The sequence below is a fragment of the Cokeromyces recurvatus genome (assembly GCF_025118155.1).
Source record: "Cokeromyces recurvatus strain NRRL 2243 chromosome Unknown BX663scaffold_5, whole genome shotgun sequence".
In the NCBI taxonomy this organism is placed as follows: domain Eukaryota; kingdom Fungi; phylum Mucoromycota; class Mucoromycetes; order Mucorales; family Mucoraceae; genus Cokeromyces; species Cokeromyces recurvatus.
Window position 1 is genome coordinate 395,388 of NW_026251391.1, and position 19,281 is coordinate 414,668.

The 19,281-nt window shown below is 30.1% G+C and overlaps 6 protein-coding genes across 6 annotated transcripts; 1 reads left to right on the forward strand and 5 right to left on the reverse strand.

Annotated features, from left to right (window-relative positions):
* Window positions 1-1,102: 1,102 nt before the first annotated feature.
* On the reverse strand, window positions 1,103-3,040 carry BX663DRAFT_499961 (WD40-repeat-containing domain protein). Its single transcript, XM_051526256.1, has 4 exons — window positions 2,737-3,040; window positions 1,662-2,494; window positions 1,396-1,598; window positions 1,103-1,340 (listed from the first exon to the last, which is right to left on the reverse strand). Exons 1-4 carry the CDS (start codon window positions 2,942-2,944, stop codon window positions 1,274-1,276), a joined length of 1,311 nt encoding a protein of 436 aa, XP_051385486.1. The 5' UTR covers window positions 2,945-3,040; the 3' UTR covers window positions 1,103-1,273.
* Window positions 3,041-3,971: 931 nt separating this feature from the next.
* BX663DRAFT_558917 (eukaryotic and archaeal DNA primase, large subunit-domain-containing protein) lies at window positions 3,972-8,827 on the reverse strand. The gene is made up of 10 exons (XM_051531828.1): window positions 7,765-8,827; window positions 7,341-7,708; window positions 6,379-7,255; window positions 5,991-6,152; window positions 5,720-5,897; window positions 5,508-5,628; window positions 5,316-5,423; window positions 4,968-5,249; window positions 4,640-4,896; window positions 3,972-4,553 (listed from the first exon to the last, which is right to left on the reverse strand). Exons 1-10 carry the CDS (start codon window positions 8,807-8,809, stop codon window positions 4,232-4,234), a joined length of 3,720 nt encoding a protein of 1,239 aa, XP_051385487.1. The 5' UTR covers window positions 8,810-8,827; the 3' UTR covers window positions 3,972-4,231.
* A 756-nt stretch (window positions 8,828-9,583) lies between these two features.
* On the reverse strand, window positions 9,584-10,479 carry BX663DRAFT_529701 (ribosomal protein L23/L15e core domain-containing protein; the record flags this gene model as incomplete). Its single annotated transcript, XM_051530264.1, has 3 exons — window positions 9,584-9,598; window positions 9,674-10,083; window positions 10,464-10,479. The coding sequence occupies 3 exons, from the start codon at window positions 10,477-10,479 to the stop codon at window positions 9,584-9,586; spliced, it is 441 nt and encodes a 146-aa protein (XP_051385488.1).
* A 1,160-nt stretch (window positions 10,480-11,639) lies between these two features.
* Window positions 11,640-13,041, forward strand: BX663DRAFT_284891 (uncharacterized protein). The gene has a single exon (XM_051521997.1). The coding sequence runs from the start codon at window positions 11,690-11,692 to the stop codon at window positions 12,965-12,967; it is 1,278 nt and encodes a 425-aa protein (XP_051385489.1). The 5' UTR covers window positions 11,640-11,689; the 3' UTR covers window positions 12,968-13,041.
* Window positions 13,042-13,403: 362 nt separating this feature from the next.
* On the reverse strand, window positions 13,404-14,117 carry BX663DRAFT_419870 (uncharacterized protein; the record flags this gene model as incomplete). Its single annotated transcript, XM_051522395.1, has 2 exons — window positions 13,404-13,980; window positions 14,059-14,117. Coding segments are annotated over 2 exons (636 nt in total), but the record flags the coding sequence as incomplete, so codon positions are not given.
* Window positions 14,118-14,620: 503 nt separating this feature from the next.
* Window positions 14,621-17,369, reverse strand: BX663DRAFT_449702 (fungal-specific transcription factor domain-containing protein). The gene is made up of 4 exons (XM_051523732.1): window positions 17,261-17,369; window positions 17,061-17,166; window positions 16,143-16,988; window positions 14,621-16,036 (listed from the first exon to the last, which is right to left on the reverse strand). The coding sequence occupies exons 1-4, from the start codon at window positions 17,305-17,307 to the stop codon at window positions 14,657-14,659; spliced, it is 2,379 nt and encodes a 792-aa protein (XP_051385491.1). The 5' UTR covers window positions 17,308-17,369; the 3' UTR covers window positions 14,621-14,656.
* Between the last annotated feature and the right edge of the window lie 1,912 nt (window positions 17,370-19,281).

A 19,281-nucleotide genomic window follows, 5' to 3' on the forward strand; every position in this document is an offset into this window, starting at 1 on the left:
ATCATCATAAATATATCAATAACATTATGTAATAACGATCAATCATTGATTTTTTCCTTTTTTGTTTAACCCTATACTCAATAGACTTTAATTATCTTCTTTCATTCTCTTTCCAAGTCATATCATTATCTCTCTTTGAGGCATTAAAAGGTCAACAATGTCTTTTATGTAGCATATTATTTCGTTCTCCACTTTACTGAATTCACTTGATTAAAACACATTCACCGTCCTTTATACTCTATTTTTTTTTTTTTTTACCCATTTTACCCTCCTTCTTCTATTAATTCACCCTTTATTATAACAGCCTGGAACCTTTTGAAACTGCTTTTAAGCTTTTTTTGAAACATCGAGTTTTTAATTAAGTTTCTTTTTTTTTATCAATTGACGAAATGCATTTTCATTTTCTTACCAAATTATTAAGAAAAAACAATTGATTTTTTTTCTTTTTTCTTTTTTTTTTGTTTTGTTTAGAGAGCTTTACTTTATCAAATAGTGCATTTGTTTTTTTTTTTTTTAAGAAAAAGAATTTCGTATATTGTTTGGCTCCCCCCAAAAAAAAATCCTATTAACTATTCAAATAAATTAAAACGCCTCAACAAAAAAATAAAATACATCCGATAGTCTATCGTGAGTGACCCACTTAGAAGACATGAATAATAGACGGTTATTATAGTCCAGAACAGGTATAACATATTATTTGCACTAGTCATTAATTCTTCTTTATTCCACATTTCTCTTGTTAAACACAACAATAGTCTGTTTATTATACTACATGTGTGTTTTCTATTTACTGATTTTATTCAAATTTTGAATTGACTTGATTAGGAAAAAATAAACTTTAGATTTGTATATTTGATCCTAACATGAATAAAAAAAAAAAAGCTTTACATCAATATTCATGTTGTGCTTTTATATCTATATATGTATATTAATCATCAAAACTAATGACGTATAATGTTTTCGTTCTTTCTTTCTGTTTTTTTAATCTAAACAGTAAAGAATAGTGTAGTATACAATGGATATTATTATATGTATTTATTTAACATGGATCAATTCTATTAGAACATTGTTGAATTATAATATTTTAAATTGGTGCGTATATATACATTTATGGCATATAATAATAATACAGTGATAAATATGTACATAATCATTGATATATTTGTATGAGTGAGTGAGTGAGTGTGTGTGTGTGTGTGTGTGTGTGTGTATAGATATATACAATAAACATCTTTCTCCCTTGCTTGTTTTTTCTCCTTCTTCTTCTTTTCTTTTAAAAGAATTGGGTATCTAATCCAAAGGTAAAATCCATAACAAGTATTGTTTTGTCTTGACTTGTACTATAAATAAATATGAGTTCCTTGTTCTACATGTAATTTATTTATTTTTCGTTACCTAACAATTTTTGTCGAATCAAATTGAACATCAAAAATCCAACTAGAATGACCATTTTGAAAGTTAAGAAGACATGTACCCGTTTTGATGTCCCAGACTCGAATCGTTTGATCATAACTTGCACTAATAATACGATCTTTATCAAAACTCAATGATCTTACGAGGTCTGTATGTCCTTCACAACTTAAAAGACATTCACCTGTCTAAATAAATAAATAAATATATATACATCTTTATTTCTCTCTTTTTCTTTTCTTTTACTTTACCTCTGCATTCCAAACTTTGATCGTTTTATCATTTGAACCACTCACGATCCTGGAACCATCAAAACGAACACAGGCTAAGCCACGTGTATGGCCGACGTATTTACGAAGACATTCACCAGTATGGATATTCCACATTTTAATAAGGGCATCACCTGAGGCAGATACTAATCTATCACCTTCTAACTGGATAGCGTTCACAGGACCCACATGACCCAAGATGGTTCGAACTAAACGACCTGTTCTAATATCCCAAATTCGGATCGATTTATCTTTAGAACAACTGATGATATATTGATGATTAAAACACAAATCAAGAACACCTCCGGTATGACCATAGAGACGCATGAGAGGCTGGAGTGTAGCCATACTCCAGACAATAATCGTCGTGTCAGAGGAACCGGAGATGATGAATTGATCATTGTATTTTAAACAGAGTACACTTCCTTCATGACCATAGAGTGTACCCACACATTGGTATCGTCGAAGATCCCAGATTTTAATCGTCTTGTCGCGACTCCCCGTCATCATCTTGATTTTATCAAACTGAAGACAATAGACACTATCATGATGTCCATACAGACTATGAGTAGCTACACGTCCTGTTTCCCATCTTGAATTTAAGATATGACGTTGTTTATAAAAATGATACCAATCTAATTGAATATGTCTATGACTTATATTCCATCTTGAAATCACATTCCTTTTCCAAATATCATTCGACCGAACAAGTTTATACCAAGTTTTTGAAACGGTGGATATTTGACATAAACTATAAATATCCAAATTTAAAATGATCTGAGAAGAAATTTCGTAAGGCAATAAACCTAAGAAATCTAAAATATCAAAAATAAAAATAAAGCCCAAAAAAAAAAAAAATAAAGCCAAAAAATAAATAAAACTAGAAGATAAAGGATGAATATGTGCGTATATGTATGTGTATGTGTATGTGTATGTGTGTATGTGTGTATGTGTGTATGTGTGTATGTGTGTATGTGTGTATGTGTGTATGTGTGAGTGTGTGAGTGTGAGTGTGTGTGTGGAGGAAAGGAGGGGGAGGGGAGGAACTGTAGTGTACCCTTTTTATTGCATGATGAATTCGGATCAGTCACTGTCAATTGATAATATTTATTTTGTTGAGTTGTATTCGAAATTAAATTTATAGAGCGAATTGATCTTATGCCTCTACGACTCTTTGTTGTTGATTTAAGATATGAACGTTTCTTATGAAATTCGGTTTCAAATGGTGAATAAAATAATTTATTTTCCTGAATTGTTGAAGGCATAATTGTTTTGTATATGTTTATTAATATAAATAAATATAAAATGTAAATGTAAATAGAATGTGTACAAACAAAAGAAAAGAACAAAGCAAAAAAAAAAAAAAAAGGCGTTTTTATATATGTATACATATTTATATACATAATGATTATTGCGGAGTGCCTTAAATTTTTTTTTTTTTTCATTTCTATCTTAAAAGGAAAAGCAATAGCATTTACAATAGGGATCCATTTATTCACGTGATGAAGACAAATAAAATAAAATTAGTATTAGCTATTATTATTATTATTATTAGCATTGTATACATATATAAATATGTATATAAATATATACATTATGTAATATATTACATTTGTTTATTCAATTTATGTTCTTTAAAAGAACAAAATAACTTGAATAAAAACAAATAAATAGAACGGAGATCAAATAAAGTTACAATACAAGAATTCTCCTTTTTATGTAAATGTCATAATAAATAAATAAGTCCAAATATGTAACTACAAAACATCTTTAATAATTTCATGATGTTACATACATATTTAAGAAAAAAAAAAGGGTCGACTTTCTGTTTACAATTATTATTTAAGGTGACCCGAATAAAATAAAAATAAAAAAAGGACCCCCTCCTCCTCCTCCCTTTTATTAGGGGATCCAAGTTACCATGACTACTATAACCATGACTACTATAACCATGACTACTATTATAACTTTGATTACTCTAGTTACTTCTTTACAAGTATAAAACATAACAAAATAGTCATTCCCTTTTTTTTTTTTTTCACACCAAAATCCTTGTGATGCTGAATTTATAACCAAATATCCATATTTGGAAAAAATGTTATTGAAAAGTCCAAATACAGCAAAAAACGACACAACTTCAAAATACACAACAACAACAACAATAATAATAATTCAACAAAGTTTAAATTTCTTGACAAATATGGATGTAAATTGTATAAAAATGTTATTGGGGTTTTTTTTTCGTGGCTATGATTGTATAATTATTTTATCTGAGTAAAATAAAACAAATATGAAGCGTATTCTATTTTTTATTTAAATTTGTTACAATTCTTTAAATTATATTATATAAAGTTGCTATATATAGTATGGCTGCTTTAAAATGGAAATCACCCTCCATATTATTATTAGAGATTGACGTTTCTATGTCAACAAATAGTCGTGTAACGCAATCATCCTATTATGTATATTTAAAATACTTTAGATAAATGGAGGAAGGGGAGGAGGAGGAGGGGGGGGGGAGAAAATCTATAATATGACATTATTTTATTTTATTATGCATCAACTTCCATAGAATCTTCTAATGACGTCTCTTCTACTTTTTCTGCTAGTTTCTTACTTAATTCATAGTATTGATTAGGATGTTCAATGATGTCTATTTTTTCCTTATTTTCGGGATGCGTTACTTCAAAATGTCGAGTACATGCTAATTGATAATGCTTATTACGTGCTAGTTCAAGAATTTCTTGTATATGCCCTCCACTGATACCATCTTTACGTAATCTAGCTTCGAGATTACTAGGTGAAAAATGTCGGAAAGGACATCCATGATGTTCACCTACAGAGGGTGGATTGCTTGTAATAATCTTCATACAACTTTTTGTAACGCGAAAAAAAAGAAAGGATTTGATTATGATAATGATTATGATTATATAATTTACTTGTATATATATGTATATTACCTGTAAGGACTATAATTAACACGTTTTCCTTCAAGACCATAGTTATAACGAATATTATATGCATATTCTTTTCTAAATTTATCATCAGTTATATTCGAGAAAGCAGTTCTCCAGAAAATAAGTGCCTCTCCAACAGATAATCCAATACCCTTCAGGAATAATCCATATTGTAATCTTCCATCATGTTTAAGATGCTTATTTGCTTTTAGAGCATCTTGTAAATTACGCATACATAAAGGTGCATGACGCTGAACCAACTATATAAAATTCAGTTATATATAAAAAATAAAATAAAATAAAATACGAATACAATATGTAAATTCCTTACTGGTTCCACATCTTTAGCTGTAATTGTCCCATTTGTGACAGCGTAATCATTATATGTCCTTCCAGTATATTGTTTTTCAACGTTTAGTAAAATAGGTTTTAATCTATCGTCTTCTTCTAATCTTGGTAACAATTTACTTATTGCTTCTAACGCTTCTGACAAATGATTTTTAAACTCCAACATGACAATATTGATTTGATCATTCATAGGTACATATGCTTTTCCTCCTTTTACATAAACTGATCTATTCGAAACCATATATGGCACTTTCTCAAAATCAACCTTTTTAATGATATTTACATCTTGATTAATTCATCTTAACCATCCTAATTCCTTTACATTTCTTACCTCAAAAAAAGTTTCATTTGAAACATAATCTTCAACCATTACACCTGTTTTAGGTTTTGAACATATTTCTAATTCTTCTCTCATACTCTCTTTTTCTTCATCTGTTAACTATTTCATAAAAAAAAAGGCAACTCCATACATATTAAACCTTCCTTCTCCAAGGTTTATTATTTTCAACACATCATTATTTACCATCTTCCAATTCAGATCTAATTGTTGTAAAAATTTCTTTTTCTCTTCAAATGATTCCTGTTCAAATCTATATTTAAATAAGGCTGTTTCTTGATTTAAAAACCATTCACGTAAATCCTCACTTTTTTTTTTTAAATAAATAATAAATAAATATGTGATGACAAATAAGCTTCAATGTAATAAAAGAATATATGTATATAAAAGGAACTAACCTTCTACAATAAGCCATTCTCAAGACAAAATGACTAATATGATCTTTACGTCTTTCTTCATAAAGCTCTTCTGATTTTGATAAGTTGGATCTAAGAGGTAAATACTGATCTACAGTTTTTGAAATTTCTAATTTCAAATCTTCATTACGTATAGAAGCAGCTTCAACAGCTCTTAAAACTAGTGTCGTCCAAAGAAAGAAAGAAAGAAAGAAGAAAAAGAAAAAAATTTAGTTATATATTTATACATTTGTTACATTGTATTATGTCTAACCTTTTAATCGATCGAGTGCAAACTGTTCAAATTCTTCAATAGTTATTTCAACAGGTGGAGGCTTCAAATAAAAGTTGAGTCTATGTGGATAATCTCTTTGTAAATTATAACTTTGTCCATTATCAGAAAATACTGAGCGTCCATTCACACTTGCTTCTGCTGCTGCAGCAAATCGATTTATTCTTTTATTTTTATTTTTAAACATGATGTAGTTTATTACAAAAAGTTAAAAAAAAAAAAGACTGATTGATTGATTTATTTATTTATTTAATTTTTTTTTTTTTTTTTTTTTTTTCACTCAAATAGACAAACGCGGGAAACGCGAATTTGAGTTTAATAAAATTCGTGACTATTATAAAGCACCCAGCCAACTTTATTTATTTTTTACTTTGAAGTTGTCTTTTTAATGTTTCAAATTCATTTTCTCTTTCAGCAAAAGAGACTTTGAAATCTATAAGCATGGATTCAGTTTCAAGTAATTGTTTCTCTAAGGAATTATTTCTATCTTCAAGTTCCTTTCGTTCTTTATCAGCGTTCTTTTTATATTTCTCAAATTCAGCTTTTAGTTGACCAAGTTCGTGACGTAGTTCTTCCTTCTCATCTTCAGCACGAGCTAAATCCATTTTACTATGAATGATTTGCTGTGTTAGATCTTGATTTTCTACTCGTAATACTTGTAAGGAGCCCTCAACAGAACGAATATGTTCAGAGAGTTGTCCATTGATTCTCCTTAAATTGTCTTCTTGTGACATGGATTGCCTTGATTCACGTACTTCTTCATCCATAGTATATTGTTGAGCAAGTCGTGCCATAAATTTCGCTGGTAACTCAACTCGATAGACATCTTCAATAAATCTATTTCCATCATTTTCATCATAGATATTAAAGATTTGATTACTTAAGAAATCCACAAGGGCTTCAAACTTTAGTTTCAAAAGCTGCTCTTGATTTCGAATGACAAGGGCCAGTGCTATTTGAATAAGTACCTGTGCGCCTTCAATAAGCAGTAAGTCGATGACTCTAAAGCATAATTCAATAGGGCAACGATAGGCAAATAAAGTAATAAACCATTGTGAGACATACATCGAAGGTGTCACACCTTCATTCTCCACATGACGATGAACAACAGGTAACTTTTGCTGAAATACATGATCAAACTGATACATATGTTGATGTAATATTTCCATTCGAGGTGTAAAGTGACCACGTAGACCATATTTACCCATCAATTTAATAAGTACACAGAAAGCAGCTTCTTCAGACATCTAATGATTACAGGTAGATGTTAGTACATACATACATACATAACATAGATAGATAGATTCTTTTTTTTTTCTTCTTCTTACATACATGCAGCAATAAACAGCCAATGATAAATGCAAGTCCCTGACAATAACCAACTTCCTGATCAAATATACTATATGCTTTAGCTACATTAAATAAAGCTTGTCTATTAGCTTCTTGCATAAAATAAGTATGTTGAGGAAATGTTCTTGTTATATCTCTACGAATTTGTTTCTCAAAAGGACTAGTGGACTTTTTAAGAATTTCTTTATATTCTATTTCCATATCAAAGCTATCATGAGATTTGGAAATAATTTGCCATAGTAAGCCTCGAATAGATGAAGGAATACCACCTTGAATTAAATGTTGACGTAAATCATCCATTTGAGTATCAATCACACTGCCAAAATCTAGAATGACCAACTCCCAAAAGCCTAATCTATTTATTTAATAAAGAATCATCATCAAACTTTAGTCACTCACCACTTACCCCAATCTATCTTTGTCTCATTCTCCTCTTCACTTTTATTCAATTTTAATTCTTCTAATGCTTTTTCTTTTAATAGCGTATGCTTTTCAGAATCATATCGATGGTCATTATGAGAAAATTTTCTAAATTTCGAAATTAATTCATCGAAATGCTGGTAATTACTAGCAGCAGATGACCGTGGCGCATTTACCATTTGTTGATGAAGATAGTAAGCTTCAGAATAACGCTTACTTTGTCTTTGTTGGAAGGATTGTGAGGGACGAGAGAGGATGACAGGTGATTGAGGAGAAGACGTTGAAGAAGGTCTTTTAGAGGAAGGCGAAGACTTTTTATTAAACGGTTTATTTAACGTTGAAAGAATGCTTTGTCGGTTTGTTGTTGACTTTTTAATGCTATTGCTACGTTGGGTATCTGATGGAGGAAATGACGGACTTGTTTTCGCTTGACTTTCTTTTTGTTTATCTGAACGTGCAGATGGTGGTGATTTTAAAATGGGTACTGTGTTAGATAATACTTCTTTATCATTGATTGGATGATTGTCACAATTAGTAGAATCTTTTGTATGAGGCAATGTGTTTATAGATGATATATCATCATAGTCGTCTTTTCCTACATTTTCTGATAACCATTTCTGGTCATCATGATCATGACCAGGATGGGGTGTTGTTATGTTAGTATCAATAGAGTCATCATCACTTGTCATGGTAGTTGTAGAAGATGAAACGTTCAATCTATTTGTTTTTGTTGAATCTTGTTCTTTATTTTGTTTCTCTAATGAAGATGGATCTTCGTCATCATAAATACTAACTTCTGATTCATCGTCACTTGATAATTCATCATCCGTTTTCACATGAATTTTGAAACCAAAATGGTCTAAATATTCAGACCTATCAGGATTTAATAAAGCATCATCAACTACATCTAAATCAAATTCTGTTATATCATAAGCTTCTTCTTTTTCAGATTCTGATGTATTATACTCTTCGTTTTGTTGATGTTGTTGAGGTAATCTAACTGGATTATCATGGAGTACTGTCATAGTCATTCATAAAACACACACACACAAAAGAGATAAATTTTATACTAATGGAACTATCTAAAAATTTAAATCATCGGGAATTCAAATATCAATTTTTAGAATAAAAATAACCAATGAGCAAACTTAAATAGCAGACTTTTCTAACCTGAATGGAACATGGCTAGAGGGGTTCTTTATTTAGATCCTTTGAAAAAAAAAAAAAAAAAAAAAAAAAAAAAAAAAAAAAAAAAAAAAAAAAAAAAAAAAAGAACATCAATAGAGTGATGAATTCGATTTTTCTTGATATATACAAAAATATAGCGTTGTAAATTCAGAAACAGCAGCAGTTGCTTGTAGAAGGTAAATCTTCTTTATCATGCTTTACTACAATAGGCCAGCGTTGTTCGATCAGAAAATGGAATTTTCTTTGTTGAAAGATTACACACGTGTAAAATAACTAAAAAAATAAATAAAAAAAAAAGGGAACTTGGCCTTCCAAATGCTTTTAATAAGCTATCTATAGTTTTATTAGTAGTAATTATTATATACAATCGTTCCTGCCTTAAATAAATGAGTATTGATCAGATGGACATTAGAAGAAGAAAGAACAAATCCCTGAAAAACTTTTTTTTTAATGTTTAATTAAAAAGCCTAACGCTCATTCACGTTATAAAAAACTGCTATTTGGAAGAGGGAAAAAAAATATGTTTATAAACGTCAGCATCCATCTGATTGAATAAATGCTGTTATTTTATTCATTTTTTGTTTTTTTTTTAGAATCAAGGTTAATGATAAAACCATTTAGATGAAACCAATCTAATAGTAATAAACGAATAAACATATTAGTATTTCTAGAAACAACACACCTTGTTATAATATTTTTTTTCTTACCTTGTTGGCAACATCAAGAGCATCAACATCAGCAGTCAAACGAACGAAAGCCTTCTTGTAACCATCGGGTCTGATAAGGGTGTTGACAGAGGCAGCCTCAACATCATAAAGACGCTTGACAGCATCCTTGATTTGGTTCTTGTTGGCCTTGACATCAACAATGAAGGTCAAAGTGTTGTGATCCTCAATCTTCTTCATGGCAGTTTCAGTGTTAAGAGGTTGACGAATGACACGGTATTGATCCATGCGAGGAGCATGAGCAACGGACTTACGAGGGTACTTGGGAACGCTCTTCAAAGACAAAGTCTTAGGGCGGTGGAAGTGAGTGGAAGTGCGGATCTTACGAACAGCCTTACCGTGAACACCCTTGAGGGCGGCCTTCTTGGCAGCTTGAGCCTTAGCCTTGGGAGCTATTATATATATATCGTTATAATTTAAATTAGTAAAAGAGATGATTCTAATGTCCTGTATTTTTTTTATGTTGAAACTGAATGGAGGAGAGAAATGATGAATGTTTAACAATAACTGACTTCATTTAGCACTTTTGTCGATAATGGAAGAAAGGGGGTACTATTATTATTATTTTTACTCTATTCAACATGTACTAATTGATTACGATAAATTAAATCATAACATTGATGGTGTTAATTTCGATGTATAATTGTTATTTTAATAAATTGCTTATTGTATTTTGTTCATTTGAGAATCCAAATATAAAGAAGAATCTAATCCATCCACTATCCTCTCCATCCATTTCTTTTATATAATATCATGATTATGATTTACGAACCTGAGTTTGCAGGCATTATTGACGTTAAAGAGGAGGAGAGAATACAATAATATTCCAAGTTGCCTTTACTTTCTTTCCCGCTCGTCAACACTGTCGCTATTATCTTTTCCCCTCCACCCCTCCCTCTCATCTCTATTTTTGCAGTAAAGATAATATCGTGTCCGGGCCGCATTTACTCGGAATAAAACCAATGGCGCTTTCCTTCACATGGACGGAGTTTAAAGTATTTTATCCTTTTGAGATCGTTCAATTAAAATGCATTAGTATATTAAATACAAGCAAAATAGCAGATTAGATCCTATTATTACGCTTTGTTGGTTTAAAACAAGAATGAGTTAATATATTAAACCTCAAGATTTTTGATACAATAAATTTTTATCAATTGATAATGATAGTGATATGCTATGTCTCTAAACTAGTTAAAGTTTATAATACATATAAAGAAAGAAGAGAGCAGTAAACAAGATTTCTTTATCAACTCTATTGGAATTATTGCATATGAGCAATACATTTAATGAACTATCTTACATACTTCAACTTGATAAAGTTAGTAGAGCTATATTCAACATTGTAAGCTTGTAAATGTGTATATATATCATATTTTTTTATATATGTATCTTTCATTATTTATTTAGCTATAAAACGGATCAATTTATTACACCTAATACAAAAATCAAATATATGATTAGTAAACGTTGCAAATTTATATCATATACATACTACTAATTAATTATAATGATAGAACAATTTCATAAGCTGCTCTTTGGACTCTACTGTAAATTCTACTACTAAATGTAAAAAGAAGGTAGTTTGCAATTATCAATGCTTATACCGAGGATGTAGACAAATATCAAAAAAAAACATGATTCTTAGTTGTTATTGTTGTACAGTCATACAGACACTATTATTAGTAATTTTCTTTTCTTTCCTATTCACATAACATCATTGCATATGTCAATATTAATAATACAAGTATATATTGCTACTGCTGTTGTCTCATTGAATACATATACGCAGATACATATAAATAAATATATACTCATAAAGAGTTTAAATATATTATGATCTTTTAACTCGAACTTTACGTGATATAATATCCTATTTAGGTGTCAAAACAAATTATATATATAATTTATATTCTGTTTTCTTCTTTTGCTTTTCTTTTTCTTTTTTTTTTTTTTTTTTAAAAAAAAATTACATATCATATATGTATATAATTTCATAATATGTCTCTTAGTAACAACTGTATATCTGAACCTAGTAGTAGTAGTAATAGTAATAAATCAAATAAAGAATCTTTCATATCCGACCCATATACTGGTCAATATCCAGCTCCTACTCCTTTACCAACCGAAAATAGGTCTTTTAAAGAAAATCATAGTCAGTCACTACCAAGGGAGCCATTTTATCTAATTGATAAATCTTTATCAAATCAACAAAATCGCCCCTCATTTTCATCATCCTCTCATAAAGGGCACTCCTTTTACGATAATGAAGAAGGCAATCATAAAGTAGTGCATACTGATAATCCTTCTGCTACAGCTAGCTCTTCGAGGAATCATTCATTCCGTGACCCTTCTTGTCAAGAGGAAATTGATTGTCATGATTTTAAAACAAGAAAGGGCTATATCACGAACAATACCAGTGATTACTATGATCCAGACGCTATTCATTTGCGAGAATATCTTTATGCTGAAAGAGAAGAAAAATTACGGAGAGAGCAAGAGCTAGAAGAGATATTAATTGAAAGACAAAAGCAACAGTCATATAACAAAAGAAATTCAATAGCTACTCCAAATGATAATAATACCACTCATCAAAAACAGCAATATCATTACTTAAGACAAGAAGAAAAAGAACCATTTTATAATGATAGTAATTATCAAGTTTACAACAATGATAGAATAGCTTTATATCATAGTACAGCCTCTTCTCCTCCTGCTACTGCTTTAATTGCACCACCACCACCACCACCACCCTCTTTTTTACCACCACTTTCTATTCTACTTAATCCTAACTTGAATACTCAACCGCCGCCATCTGCTTCTAGTTTATTTAATACATCACCATTCGCTTTATCTTCTCCATTTAGACCACTACAGCATCCCCCTACTCAGCAAGGGAGCCATTCATCCTTCTTTCATACCATTATGCCAACACTACCCCCTTTACCGCCAGGTATATTAATGGATAATAAATATGCAACAAACAGCAGCTGGAGAAGAAAAAGAGGTGAAGGTTGTTGTTGTTTCGGAATTACCTTTTGTTCTTGTCTTTGGACCATTATCCTTCTTGTTATTTTATTAGGAGGGATAGCTTTGATTATAATTTCTCAAATTATGGAAAACTTTAAATGTACTGTATTAGAATATAAAGATGCAAACCCAATATTATGTAAGCAAATATTTTATGATGGGTTTTTATATGGTGGCATAGCAATTGCAGGGTCAGCGACTATTATTCTTATTTGGAGAATTATTAGATGGTCCTGTGGTAATAAATAGAATGTATACACATATATAAATACATATAACATCTATTCTCTAAAACTTGATATTATCTTTACTATTAATTAAAACATTTTTTTTTTTTAATATTTAACAAATATACATAATATATAAACTCATTTTCTAATTATAATATGCAATTCTTTTAATCCTTCTTTTTTGCCTTTTTTAATTCTTTTTCTTTCTTTTTTGCTTCTTTTTCAGCTTTTTTTATCCTTTTTGCTTCCTTTTTTGCCTCCTTTTTTGCCTCTTTTTCGGCTTTTTTTATTCTTTTGGCTTCCTTTTTTGCCTCCTTTTCTGCTTTACGAGCTGCTTTTGCTTCTTTCTTTGCCTTTTTAGATGATTTCTTTTCATTCTCTGTTTCGTCAGAATGTTTTCTTTTCTTTTTGGTATCTTTATCCTCATCTTCGGTGGGTTGTAAGAATTCTTTCATCACTCGCTTGAATTTGCCCGTCTGATCTACTAAACCACGACCTCCCTTACGAGCCGTGCGACCTTCACAAGCTGCAAATAACTCGGCATCTGAAACTTTAATAGAATAATCTTTTAATTCATCATCTGAAGAATCATTAGGTGTAACTGCTTCCGATGTAGATGCGCTTTTAACAAATGATCCGTACAATGAAGCATTAGCTAATCGTTGTGCCATGTTTATATGAATGTCTTTCACCGAATCCATCATGTTGCGATCATCAGCGATGGATGTCATGCTACTAGAAGGGGATGACGTGCTTGAATCGACTACAACTGATTTACCTGTAGGTCGTTGTGTAGAAATAATGCCTGTCCTTGAACGACGATGGTCTCCCTTGTTTTTCGTTGCTACTTTAATTTCTCCTTTTGTCTCGTCCTTTTCAACTACTACTGAGCTAGCACTTTTGTTATAAAGGTGATCCCACCAAGCGAATTCCCAATCACCTTTATTAACACCAACACCTTTCTTATCATTCTTGATTGTCACACTAATGTGCTTCACATTGCCCTTTTTCTCTTTACCAAGACCTTCTCCACTTTTATGCTCATTAGTCTTTTATATATTTGTATATATTATTTACATTTGTCTATGCATGTTTTAATTATATAGTTACCTTGACCATCCAAATTTCTCTAATTGAGACTGTGCAAAAGATCCTTTCCACTTTTCCATTGTTATATGTATATCGATTGAATTGTGATTAAAACAAACACAAGGAATTAAAAAAAAAAAAAAAAAAAAAAAAATCGAAAATGTAAAGTGGCTTAGCTATGATTTCCCTCCTTTATTTTTATTTTTATTTTATTTTTTTTATCCTGCATAAAAAGACGAAATGAAAGGTTTAACCAAGAACCCAAACTAAATAGTAGAGAGAGAGTAATGATAGTAGTAGTAGTAAAAGCCTTTGTTATTGTATATATATATGTATATATATATATGTATATGTATATATATTTTTTCCTTTTAAAAAAGGCTTATTTTCAAATCACTCTAATTTTGCCTTGGTTGAATTAAAGCAGTTTCCTAAACTCTAAAGAGTATATCAAAAAAAGTCTTTAAATAGATATAAAAGGCGAGTATAGATCTATTTTATATAAATTTATTGAATAGCAGGACTATTAAGACTATAAATGAATATTTATATTTATATGCATCGTTAAATTACGACATATGAATTTGTATTTATAAGAATAATGTTTATTTATAAATATTTAATCAGTCCATAAAGGAACTTGATTACTAGTAGTAATGCTAGATGATGTTGTTAGTGGTATAGACATAAAAACATTATCCTGTGATGCATGTTCATGTTCAGAAGACATTGGAAATATGGATGTTGTGTTCACTGATGACGATGCCATATTATTCTTTTGATTATTGAAATAGCTATTCCATTCGTCAATATCAAATGACATTGGCATACCCCAAAAGGCAGTTTCATTAGGATCAAATGGGTTATTTTCAAACTCCTGTGATTGTTGTTGTAGATAGGATGAAGAGCGTTGATTTGTTGATTCTGGAGAGAGGTCTATACTACTGCCTTGAGGTGATTTACTACAAGTATTGTAATATTTTTCTTCCATACGCTGAAAATCGTGTGTCATCGTAGACTGAATCTCTCGTTGCTGTTTTTCTTCTTCTGGTTCAGGTTCAGGTGAGTTAGGGACTGCAATAGAGGCTGATAGATTGGATGCCTGTGGATCGAATTTCTTTAAAGAATGTGTATAACTTTCATCTACACAATCAAGGTCAATATCACGTAAGCCAGCTAGAGCACCCAGGATATTACAATGTCTTGCTGATGTAATCCAGGTCTTTTCTACTTCATCCATGGCACGCATTATTTTATTAATACTTATCTTGGCTTCAAAGGCAAACATAGAATCCGTAGAGGCAGCATTATAGATAAAGATGATGCCAGCAGTGAACATGAAGAATAAGGTATAATTATTAATATTTTTTAATCTTCCTTCTGCCATTAAGGATTCAGTGATATCAAGAATCTTGTTAGCGGCAAAAGTACAAATAGAGGCTGATGGGAATACGGTAGGGACGACTGTCTGTGAAGGACCAGGAATGAAAGGTCTATGGGTTAAGATAAGTGTTGTGTATAATAACATATGAAGTTGACATAACTCTAAAGAAGGAGCAGGAGCACGTTCATTTAGTCTTGTATTAGGTGGACGATATTGTAAATTAGGAGGTAATTTTGATATCCATTTATTTATCTTTTTATCAAGAGCTGAGACGATACTATCTGGTGTAGATAACATGGATAACTGTTTTCTTCCTTTCACCATATATAATTCACGTATGACATCTTCTAATATTTCACATATCTTGATCAAGTAATAAAAATTTTCCATAATTCGCGGTTTACGATGAATATCATCTTCATCATTTTCTGAGGGATAAGGTGTATCATAATCTCTTTCATCAATCATAGGTGATCTACCATGCATAGCACAAGATAATTTATCTAATATAAAACAACAATAAAACACTCTCTTTCTTTCTTCTTTTTCTGTAGCTGTTAAATCCCATTTATCGCAGTCTCTATGTAAACCTAAGTTTTGTGACATTCTTATTGCCTGAGGAAAAAAGAAAAAAGAAAAAAAGAAAAAAAAAAAAAAAAAAAAAAAAAAAACTCAATAAAGGTTAGGAATGTGTTATTATATAATATGTACGCATCTATACCATGCCACTATAGAGCCAACCTCGAGTCGTCTTTAATGCACCATTTTGATGACTACTCATAAGTAACAAAGATTGAACAGTATAAAGTCTAAAACTATCCCATTCAAAATCAAGTAACATACGAGCTCTTTCAAAAAAGATATCACCTGCTGTTTCAGGCTTTAAAGGGTCAGATCTAACACGAATATCTGGTGAGATACGAGAGGCAACTGCATAGATAGCATTTAAAAGAAGAGGTGGAGGAGAGGGCTTATGATGATCTTGAATAGATTCCATAAATGATTTCTTATGTAAAAGGGGTAAAAGAGGATAAAAATAAGAAAAATATAAGTCTAATAAATGATCTGATAAATCCTTTGGAGGCATTTCAAATGGATCTACTGTAAAAGATAAAGTTGAAGAAGAATGGTTATGATGTTCATCGTGATGACTGACTCTTGAATTAAATTGAAAGGAACGATTCTTTAAGTTTTTACTGTTCTTGAGCATATAAAATCCAGAAGATTTACCATAATATCTTAGTTGCCCACTTTCATCAATAGAAAGATTATTCGTATTATTTAATTCATCGTCATTATTATTATTATTTTGCTGAGTCGTATTTAACATGTGATTTCGTTCTACTGTAGTTAATGGTCCACATTCTGCTTCATAACCAGATATAGTTTCTCTACGCATTGGACGTGGTCTAACGAGTTCACCATAAGCTGTTTCTAATGGAGCATTTAATTCTGCCATAATTGCTTGAGAGTGAGGATCATCTTCTTGAATAATACTGCCTAATAGTGCTTCTAATCGATGTAATCTACCTTCTATTGCTTCTATATATCCTTTAGGTGGGCCTCTCTAATAGTAATATAATAATATAAATATATACACGTTATGTCTATTTGATTTATTTATTTCATTCATTCATACTTTTTTAGTTGACTCTTTATATAAACAGCTTAAGCCCAATACTTGACAGTTATTGCATAATGGTGATGAACCATCGCATTTAACTTTCTTTCTTCTACATTGCTCACTTTAATAATATAAGTAAGTTATTTTTTTTTCCTTTTTTGTTCTCTATTTTTTTTTCTTTTTGAGTTTATTTTGTAATAACCTTTTGTATTTACCAAGCTTTACTAACACGCTGCCTTTTATGTTCTGCTTGTTCTGCCATTAAGGTAATTGGTATTTATTTTATTTATTTATTTATTTTATTTTTTTTTTTTTTTTTTTTTTGGAAGATAAATATAAGGGGAGGAAATAAAACAAAAAAAAAAATATTAAATAAAAGAAAAAAATTCTTTTTTTTCTTTCGTTATCTATCTATCGGACTTGATTTTCACGTCATGAGTTCCTAAAAAGGGAATGTGGGGTATTTGAAAAAAATATGTATTTGTATTTGTATATGTACAATCATTATCTTACCCATGAACGAGAAAAAGTGAAGATTTAAAGAATGTTCTATTTTTATTAATATTGAAGTATATAATTGATCCGACAGTGGTGACAAATATAGACTTTAAGTTTATTTTTTTATACCTTTTATTATTCGTTTAGTCGTAGTTATGTGTTACTTGAAATTCCAACATATTTTAATCCCAGACATTTTTCTTTTTAAAAGAAAAGCTTCTAGACTAATAAATTTATAAGGCGTTTTTTTTTTATTTATTTTGGTCCTTCATGTTAGTCATGATACATCTGCTATCAATTATTTTGTAAGTATTTATTCTTCTGATATCCGTCTTCTTTCTGTTTATACATTCATCTATTGTGATCATTTAACAGTACTTTGATGATATGAAGTATTATCAATTTCTTCATATCATATGCTATTACAGCTTAATTCAAGTATCAATGTTGAATCCTTCTTCCTATGAGTGAGATTATATGTATAATACAAACTGTTGTGTGTCTGAACTGTAGACTTTCCGATCTATCTTGGGTTGATTGCATTATACTATATATACCATTAGGCATCTCTATGAAATTCCTTTTCCTGAGAAATATGACACGAGATAAAAAATAGAGACAATAGTGGAAGAAATCATCCATGGTCCCTCATTTTACAGGCAATACATTTCAATAAATATTAACTAAAAACACACTATGTCCTCAGTAACTAAGATGAAGATACAACAGGGAAAAGATTAAAAGTGACTAATTAAAATGCTGAACACCTATCAAGATAGATAAGTTATCAGCTAATTAAAAATGATATGTATATGTTCCCCGATATTGTTGTCTCTCTTTCACTTTTTTTTTTTTTTTTTTTTTTGAAGGCTCACTTTGCTGAGTTGCTATGGGTACAAATCAAAGCTTGGTTCCTGATACACACCATGTGTCAAAGGATAATAAATGTATGAATTCTTTATCCTTTTTAGTAAAATATGATTTATGAATTCGAACATTATTATAATCTTCGTAAATGTACTAAGTATATAAATAGCTCTATTCCTCCAAATTAGTCATGTTTTAATTTCTCTAAATAAATAGCTGTCAAATAGGGCGTGTATATTATTATGTAATCAAACTCTTTTAATTATAAGTTTATTTCTGCAATACGTCTAGGTGTTCATTCTCAACAAGTTTTTTTTTTTTTTTTTTTTTTTTTTTTTTTTTTTTTTTGGTTAATTTTAAATTTGTCTCTTCATCATAGACTCAAAAATAGAATATGGAACAGTGAATAACTCTTTCAATTTTTATATAATAAATACATTCAACTTGAATATATTCAAAATAAGTTTGTATAAAAAGACATATGAAAGCTCATCTTATTCATCCAAAAATAGGTTATACTACAGCTGATAAAATTTACTTTTGAAAGAGTAAGTACATATCTTACAGGTCTTTTTTCTTTTTTTTTTTTTTTTTTTTTTTTTTTTTTTTTTTGTAGTGCTTGCTCTAATTTCTTAACTGCGTATTATTATTGTGATTATTACCGCCAATATGACAATCAACAAGAGCTAATCAATAGTGTACACCATCTTCTATGACTTCTTTATAATCTCAATTTATGACTCACAATAACATAGCAAGTATTAAAGAAATTCAAGAAAAAAAATTATCTAAATATTTTTTTTTTTAGCAAAGTCTTTATTAAAGACGATATAGAGAAATGTTCAAAAGTTATATCCCTTTACCAATGAAT

Excerpts from the sequence above, each read along its gene's own strand:
- BX663DRAFT_499961 (XM_051526256.1), bottom strand. The coding sequence starts at position 2,944 with ATGCCTTCAACAATTCAGGAAAATAAATTATTTTATTCACCATTTGAA. Across the intron at positions 2,495-2,736 it reads TTCATCATGCAATAAAAAGG|ATTTCTTAGGTTTATTGCCT; the intron begins GTACACTACAGT and ends TTGATATTTTAG. Across the intron at positions 1,599-1,661 it reads TCAAAGTTTGGAATGCAGAG|ACAGGTGAATGTCTTTTAAG; the intron begins GTAAAGTAAAAG and ends TTATTTATTTAG.
- BX663DRAFT_449702 (XM_051523732.1), bottom strand. The coding sequence starts at position 17,307 with ATGGCAGAACAAGCAGAACATAAAAGGCAGCGTGTTAGTAAAGCTTG. Across the intron at positions 16,989-17,060 it reads ATAAAGAGTCAACTAAAAAA|AGAGGCCCACCTAAAGGATA; the intron begins GTATGAATGAAT and ends TATTACTATTAG. Across the intron at positions 16,037-16,142 it reads GTTGGCTCTATAGTGGCATG|GCAATAAGAATGTCACAAAA; the intron begins GTATAGATGCGT and ends TTTTTTCCTCAG.
- BX663DRAFT_558917 (XM_051531828.1), bottom strand. The coding sequence starts at position 8,809 with ATGACTATGACAGTACTCCATGATAATCCAGTTAGATTACCTCAACAA. Across the intron at positions 7,256-7,340 it reads TTGGCTGTTTATTGCTGCAT|ATGTCTGAAGAAGCTGCTTT; the intron begins GTATGTAAGAAG and ends TGTAATCATTAG. Across the intron at positions 4,897-4,967 it reads CAGCTAAAGATGTGGAACCA|TTGGTTCAGCGTCATGCACC; the intron begins GTAAGGAATTTA and ends AATTTTATATAG.
- BX663DRAFT_284891 (XM_051521997.1), top strand. The coding sequence starts at position 11,690 with ATGTCTCTTAGTAACAACTGTATATCTGAACCTAGTAGTAGTAGTAAT.